The 8892-nt window shown below is 39.1% G+C and overlaps 1 protein-coding gene across 1 annotated transcript; it reads right to left on the bottom strand.

Moving 5' to 3' along the window:
* Positions 1-8586: 8586 nt before the first annotated feature.
* LOC137728096 (auxin-responsive protein SAUR21-like) lies at positions 8587-8892 on the bottom strand. Its single transcript, XM_068466982.1, has one exon. The coding sequence runs from the start codon at positions 8890-8892 to the stop codon at positions 8587-8589; it is 306 nt and encodes a 101-aa protein (XP_068323083.1).

Below are 8892 nucleotides of genomic sequence, written 5' to 3' on the forward strand. Positions count from 1 at the left end.
TGCTGTAAATCTTTGGAGGAAAGACTAGCAATAAAGTTTATAAGAACTTGAAGAGGATCTCAATGAACTTGCAAGTGCAAAACAAGAAAGCTCTATACTTGAGAACTTGAAGATTTAATTTGGTGGTCATCATCCCATTCATATGGTATATATAGATGAAAAGTATTGTGTAATATCTTCTACTAAAGAAAAAAATACATGGTAAAGATAATGACAATCTGGATGGGGTATAGAAGGGAATAAGAGCTCATCAGGGATCACATGGTTCTGTCTTCAAATTAATCAAGCATTTAGGCAAAATATGTGGAGCCTCCATCACTACCAAGGCTTGTGATGAATTGGATGACAGAGCCATGTGAACTTTTAAATGCTGATGTCTATAGCCACTCAATTGCCTGGAGAACACCCACACAGCCTTTCACGCCAACTACTAGAGATTTTTTTTTTTTTTTTTTTTTTTCCCCGACACATCCATTGTTTCAGTTTGGATATGGAAATTTGTTGCTATGATATGGTACTGCAACAACAAATCAATTTGTATTGGGTCCACATATATAGTATGTTGAACTAGCAACCTGCAAGAAAATGCCTGTTTTCTGCATGTTTCTGATTTTATACTAGTCATGTATCTATTCTTCCAAAATGATTCAATTATGCAAACATTAATCTGATGGCATCGGTGGTTGTAACTTTGAGACAAGTTCATGTGATTTTCCATGAACTAATCTCTCTCATGGTACCATCATGGTCCCTCAATAATCACCACTCGGAGAAAAGTTGATGAATTTGAAGACAACGGCATGTGAACTTGCAAATGCTACTGTCTTTAGAATTATTATTTTTTTCAATCCCATTCAATTTCCTGCAGACCACTCCCTCAAACTTTCTTATAACATTATGTTGATTGTTAGGATTACGACTGATCTTGCCGGCGTACCTTCCGAACATGAGTAGGACATTGTGTTTTATTTTAGTTTCAATACTTTTTCAGTTTGTGCAGTTATTAAAAGATGTAGCTGTAGGGTATTGTGATTCTTCATTTCTGCTCACATTTTTTTCTTGATTAGTTGGAAAGACAAGTCCATGTGATTTTCCATGAGAAAATGACTATCACTTGGCTCCGCCACGGTCCTTCACCAATCGTATTTTTTTCCGTAAACGACTCGTGAAATATTGATAATTAACTTGTAGACAAGCCCATGTGATTTTCTATGAGAAAACTCTCTCTCTCACTTGGGTCCATCCCAGTGCTTCATCACCAATCATTTCAGGTAACTGATGGCTTGCAGCATACCGCTTTGGCTATATATGCATACATCATCCAAGGTTCAGAAGCAAACCAACACAACTCTTCTACTCCCAAGCATATCTTATCAAAGCTCTTTCTGTCCTGAAATTCATTTGAACTCTTTATTGTTCCTTTTTACAGAGAAATTTTAAAACCATGGGTTTCCGATTGCCTGGTATTTTACATGCCAAGAAAAGTCAAGTTTCTTCAAAGTCATTGGATGTTCCAAAAGGCTATCTTGCCATCTACGTTGGGGAGAGCCAGAAGAAGCGGTTTATTATTCCGGTGTCCTACTTGAACCTGTTGGTATTTTACAGTTTACTAACTCAATACCAAAATATGTGGGTGATAAGTTTACAAACTCTATCACACCTCTTTCACTTTGCACTCTCAAATAAAATTGGACAAAGAAAGAAATAGAGAAAGGAGGGAAGCAACAAGCTTTGGCAAAACACTTGGACTTTGATATATGAAAAAGGTTTACAAACTATTGGAATAAGAAAGCTTACAAGCTTCTTCACAATTGGAAGTGGGATTTGGATGGGATGATTTACAATGCTTGAGAGCTTGGGTATTTATAGCAAACCAAATGATTAAACTAAGATTATTTATTACCACACAAAACACATTAATTGCACCTAATAATTTTTATTCAACCATACCTAACATTGCCTAACTTTCCATGCCTAACTTTGACATTGATTTTCAACAATAGCAACTTGTTTTGATTTGAATTTCCAACACACCTCCTCAAATCAAATCGCCTTCATTCCTAGCATTTCACGCAGTAGCCGGAATGTTTCAATTGGCAATGGCTTTGTGAAGATGTCTGCCACTTGTTCCTTGGTGTGACAGTAGACAAGTTCAATTGTCTTTTGCTTCACATGGTCCCTTAGAAAATGGAACCTGGTATCAATGTGCTTGCTCCTTCCATGTTGAACAGGATTCTTTGCAAGTTTGATTGCAGACACGTTATCTACGTGAATCACAGTCGATTCCACTTGTGGATGACACACTGACTTCAACAGATTTCTTAACCAAATTGCCTCACACACGGTTGAGGCTACAGCAACATACTCGGCTTCACATGATGACAAAGCAACAATTGATTGCTTCTTTGAAGTCCATGAGAAAGCTGTTGATCCTAGAAAAAACACATAGCCAGTTGTGCTTTTCCTTTCATCTTGGTCACCTCCCCAATCACTATCTGAATAACCAAATAATTTTGCATCTTCACCAAAATTATAAAATAGACCATAGTTTAGAGTACCTCTTATGTACCTCAAAATTCTCTTGGCGGCCAGCCAATGAGACTCCCTTGGTGTTTCCATGTATCGACTCACGAGTCCAACACCATAAACTATATCAGGTCTTGTGATTGTAAGGTACCTTAGGCTTCCAACGAGGCTTTTGTACACTGTTGAGTTTACAAATTCACCCTCTCCTCCTTTGGACAGCTTCAATCCAGTTGCGACTGGGGTATTGACAGTGTTGCACTTGTCCATATTGAACTTCTTCAATATGTCTCTCATGTACCTTTGTTGAGAGATGTAGATACCATCACTTTCTTGCTTCACTTCTATGCCAAGAAAGTATGACATTAATCCATTGTCAGTCATCTCGAATTCACTGAACATGGATTGCTTGAACTCATGGAACATTGCCTCATTGTTTCCTGTAAACAATAAATCATCTACATAGAGACAAATAATTAAGAACTCCCCTTTTTCACCATTCTTCATGTAAACTGAATGCTCGTATGGACATTTCTGAAATCCATTTTGGTGAAGGTAGTTGTCGATCCTTGAGTTCCAAGCTCGTGGTGCTTGCTTGAGGCCGTACAAAGCCTTCTTCAAACGATACACCTTATCTTCTTCTCCTTGTACTTGGAAGCCTTCCGGTTGTTCCACGTACACTTCTTCCTCAAGTACTCCATTAAGGAAGGCTGACTTGACATCTAGTTGATAAATTTTCCATTTATGATGTGCGGCAAGAGAGATTAGCAATCTTACCGTGTCAAGTCTCGCAACTGGAGCATAGACTTCATCATAGTCCACTCCATACTTCTGTTTGTAGCCCTTTGCTACAAGCCTTGATTTGTATTGATCCACACTCCCATCTGCAGTGCGTTTGATCTTGTAAACCCACTTGACACCAATAGCCTTCTGATTTGGTGGGAGCTTTGTCAGCTCCCAAGTGTCATTCTTCTCGATGGCATGGATCTCTTCTTCCATGGCTTTCTTCCAACAATATTCTTCCACAGCTTCATTGAATGAGAAAGGCTCGTGGTCTGCATACAAGCAGAAAAGGTTGGTTTCTTCTTCTTCTTCTTGTCCATAAATCTCTGTGAGACTCCTTAACCTCACTGGAGTTGAGGAGCTGCTTTCCTCACTAGATGTAGGACCACTCCTTGCAATTCTGTGCACTGGAGTTGTTGTGATTGTTTGAGCAGGCTGTTGCTCAATCGGTGGTACAACTTCTGGTTCTTCAAAATCAGTGGAGACGATCTTCTCTTTACTGACTTCTTTGTTGTTCCACGTCCATGTCTCTTCCTCACTGAAGATGACATCTCTACTAACCACTAGTTTGCCAGTTAGTGGGTTGTAGAGCTTGTATGCCTTGGACTCTTCACTATAGCCCACAAACACACACTTCTCACCTCTATCATCAAGTTTCCTCCTCTTGGCTTCTGGAACTTGAGCATATGCAACACACCCAAAAATTCTTAGGTGTGTAACATTCGGCTTGTATCCACTCCAAGCCTCTTGTGGTGTCATCCTCTTGACACTCTTTGTTGGACATCGATTCAACAAATAAATCGAACAAGCTACAGCTTCTGCCCATAACTCTTTTGGCGAATTCTTCTCCTTAAGCATGGACCTTGTCATGTCAAGGATGGTTCGATTCTTTCTTTCGGCTATCCCATTTTGCTGTGGGGTATAGGCAGCAGTAAGTTGATGCCTAATTCCTTGCTCCTTGCAGTATGCTTGGAAAGCATTGGAGGTGTACTCTCCACCTCTATCTGATCTCACAGCCACAAGCTTGTGGTTACTTTCTGCCTCTGTGAGTGCCTTGAACTCCTTGAAAATTTTTAGGGCAGCTGACTTCTCCTTGAGAAAATAGACCCAAGTTTTTCTACTGAAATCATCAATGAAGGTAATAAAATACCTATTACCTCCATAAGACATGGGATCCAATGGACCACATATATCTGTGTGCACCAACTGCAGTGGTGCCTTTGCTCTCCATGTATCACCAACAGGGAACGATAGTCGTGCTTGCTTGCCAAGCACACAACCTTCACATACTTGGCGTGTGGCTTCAATCTGGGGTAGACCACGAACCATTCCTCCACTTGACAGCAACTTTAGGCCATTGAAATTAAGATGGCCAAATCGAAGATGCCATTTCCATGACTCATCTTCCATTACACCGATGTTGCAGCTTCCAATCTTTGTGTTCAAATTCAACGGAAACATCCGGTTCTTTGACATTCAAACACGTGCAATAAGCTTTCTCCTTGCATTCCTGAGAGTGAGAAGCATGTTCTCCATATGTATAATGTACCCTTTCTGGAGCAGTTGACTAATGCTCAGAATGTTGCTCTTCATACCTGGTATGTAGTAGGTATCGGAGATGTATTCTTCTCTTCCATCCTTTTGGATGATCTTGATCTTCCCTTTGCCTTCAACTGGCAACTTTGAGGAGTCACCAAGACTTATAGATCCATAGGCCCCTTTTTTGAGTTCGGCAAAAAACTCCTTCTTTCCACACATGTGATTGCTTGCACCAGAGTCCAAATACCAAACATCTTGTTGGCTACTGGAATCATGGTGTGCTAGTAAGACTGTAAGTTCTTCATCAGTATTTCCACTTGATTCTGCCATGTTGACATGCTCACCATTTTTATGTGAACATTCATTGGCATAATGTCCATATTGCTTACAGTTGTGACACTGGATATGTGCCTTTCCTCGAGTAGATCTCCACTCCTGAGACTGACCTTGATTTTGTGCATAGCCTCGACCTCTTCCTCGGGCTCGTCCTCGGCTACGGTTGGATGAGCTCCCACGACGTGAGTTCCACTGCCCACGACCTTTATTTGGTTTGTCAATATTCAACTTTGACTCCAAAGCTTGCTCTAGCATTGTGGGGCTTGCATTCTTCTGAATGCGTTGCTCGTGAACTAGGAGGGATCCTAGTAGCTCTTCTACGCTCATCACCTCCAAATCCTTGGATTCCTCAATGGCAGTCACCACATGCTCAAACTTAGATGTGAGTGACCGGAGTATCTTCTCCACAACTCGTACTTCATCGAGTCTCTCGCCATTTCTCCTCATCTGATTTACTATCACAATGAGCCTTGAGTGATAGTCGGAGATGCTCTCCCCTTCATTCATATGAGCAGTTTCAAAATCTGCTCGAAGTGATTGTAACCTCACTTTCTTGACTCGATCTACTCCTTTGTAGATTGTACTGAGTGTATCCCATACTTGCTTGCTCGTTGTTGCTTCTGCAACCTTCTCGAACGTTGAATCTTCCAAACCCTGGTATAGAAGATACAGCGCCTTTTGGTCCTTCTTTCGTAAGTCCTTGAGAGTGTTCCTTTGATCCGCAGTATATACGGCTTCTTGCTCGGCAGTGGGTACAACATACCCACTACTGACAAGTTCCCATAGCTCCTGTGATCCAAACAATGCTTTGAATTGGATGCACCATCTTTCATAATTTTCTTTCTTCAATGTGGGAACTTGGAGTTGCACTAAGTTGGACGCCATAACTGCTGCACCTGCCAGAATGGTATTCTGGCTCTGATACCAATTGTTGGTATTTTACAGTTTACTAACTCAATACCAAAATATTTGGGTGATAAGTTTACAAACTCTATCACACCTCTTTCACTTTGGCAAAACACTTGGACTTTGATATATGAAAAAGGTTTACAAACTATTGGAATAAGAAAGCTTACAAGCTTCTTCACAATTGGAAGTGGGATTTGGATGGGATGATTTACAATGCTTGAGAGCTTGGGTATTTATAGCAAACCAAATGATTAAACTAAGATTATTTATTACCACACAAAACACATTAATTGCACCTAATAATTTTTATTCAACCATACCTAACATTGCCTAACTTTCCATGCCTAACTTTGACATTGATTTTCAACAATAGCAACTTGTTTTGATTTGAATTTCCAACAGAACCAACCTTCATTCCAAGATCTGTTAAGCCTATCTGAAGATGAATTTGGATATGATCATCCAATGGGTGGTATCACAATCCCCTGCAGTGAAGACACCTTCCTTGGTCTCACCTCAGCTTTGGTGTATAAGTAGAGGCTAGCTACATATACGTCGACAGGATTTTGACACAACAGCTGTAAAAGCACTGGGCAATTTTAATCGCTTTCTGGCTCACTTGAAGGAGGTTCAATTGATTGATCATCCAATGAATCACCATGATGGAAGAGGACATCAACGTCAAACCGCTTATGAGCTGAGAGGAAAATGGCCAGCCTAGCGGACATAAACTCGCTGACACAATTTTTCTAGAATAGTTATTGTCAACTGAATGTACATAGTTGTCCTGCAAGGAAAACTGAGATTAGAATATTTCATTACAATACAACGTTTTTACAGTTTCATAATATACCTTTCATTTTATTTGCTATCTTGTTCAATCAAGTTATGAACAGACGATAAATTTATACACAAGGGACTAATTACTGGAATATTGACAGACGAAGTAATGCAAGTAAACATCATAGGCAGATTTAAAAACATGTTATGAATGGACTATTGTATGGATAAAATTTTAAATATAACAAGCATTGGATGTACCCAGAATAGCACTAATCCCTGCTGAAATTACCATGAAAATACCCCAAATTAAATAGCACTAGTCCATGCTTAAATTCTCACAAAAATATCAATGCGAACATTTTAATACATTCTATCTCATAGAAATTTTCGTTTGGTTGACATTAAAAGCCTATTCAGGCAAATCCCCAAAGACATGCGCCAAAGTCTTTAACCATCCTAGGCTCTAAGATATCCAAATCTTGATATGATTATATTACTTACTAGCATGGTCAAAAAGTTTCAACTATACAGATATTAGCAAAGTAAAGATATAGTCTCAAGCAGGTTCTTTACTGCAAGAGATCAGCCTAGCTACTTAATTTTTGCCCGTGTCAAGAACTACAACTCTTACCTTCCCCAAAGTTGATCTGATTACTCAAATAAATGGTACCTGTACATACAAATGTCCTAACTTGATTTTGTGTGTTGACAGTGGAATCCGTACGTATTAAAAGATTTCCCTTTATGGGAGCTATAGGTCTTTGGCTAGCTAATTCAGTACTCACTTGTGTTAAATCTCTCATGGACAGTGGAATCACATGATTGGTGATTAAGCCAAAAGAACTAGGGACCGAAGCCGTTTGGAAGCTCCTGAGTCAATGTCCATCTTATTAAAGAAGCACCGTGTCCACTCTCAGCAGTTGTATAGAAGTAATTAAAACTGACTGACAATATATCCCACCTTTAAGATAATCCCCTAGCTAATTAGATCACAGACAGGCTTATTGAAGGTTCAACGTTTCTTTCATTCTTCTGTTTTGTATGATGACTCATATACATCTACATCAAGTATTAATAAAAAGTTGGAGTCATAATTGGATATATGGAGAACAATATAACTCATACAGAAAATTTCACAGTGGAGTTGTTTGAATGAAAAATTCGCATTTTACTCTACCAAATGACATACTAGTCATGCAGAGAAAACTAAGGTTATTGTCCAAACTGTTGAGGGGACTACTACTTAACATATTAGTATTCTCATAAATATATATATAAAAATAAAAAAAAAATAAAAAAGGATCCTAATGGGAAACTCGATCACGAAAGAATCTGAAGAAATTAATCCAAAATTGTACAGTTCACGTTTTTTTACTTCTCTTTTTTATAACAGAACAAAATTAGTCCTTAAGGTTAAACCAGACGGTTCATCCACGACCAACAAATGTTTTGTTGGCCATTAACAGAAGACAACACCAAGCAGCAGCAACACACCTGATCATTTAATTTAAAGGGATGCTTTCTATATTGTAATGTAATAAGCTATGAACATTTCTCCATTTAGGCATTTACATAATCTGATTCCAGGGGAACAATATTTCTCCCTCCACGATCAAAAAAAATTAAAATGCACAAAATCTGGAAATTGTTTGATTTACAAAATTGTTACAATCACACAGTTCATGTAATTGCTCTCCACAATCCACCACTCTATCAAACTGCACTTAAGCGAGATACAAGATCAAGGAAAGCATCTTGTCTGCAGGGAATTGTTAGACCGCCCATTGGATGATCAAATCCAAATTCTTCTTCAGCTTTACTTAGCAAGTGTTGAAATGCAGGCTGGCAGAGGAAAGATATGGGAAGCACAAATCGGTGCTTCTCACTCTCACCAACATAAACTGAAAAATAACCTTTAGGGACATCCGCTAAATTATATGAAGCTCCTTGACTTGAATTTGAAAAAGACCGTCGAAAAAGTTTCTTAGCAGGAATTACAGCAGGCAGACGGAACCCCAT

This window comes from Pyrus communis, chromosome 3 (genome assembly GCF_963583255.1).
Source record: "Pyrus communis chromosome 3, drPyrComm1.1, whole genome shotgun sequence".
Taxonomy (NCBI): domain Eukaryota; kingdom Viridiplantae; phylum Streptophyta; class Magnoliopsida; order Rosales; family Rosaceae; genus Pyrus; species Pyrus communis.

What these genes read in the sequence shown, in the direction of transcription:
- LOC137728096 (XM_068466982.1), bottom strand. Translation starts at nt 8,892, where the DNA reads ATGGGGTTCCGTCTGCCTGCTGTAATTCCTGCTAAGAAACTTTTTCGA.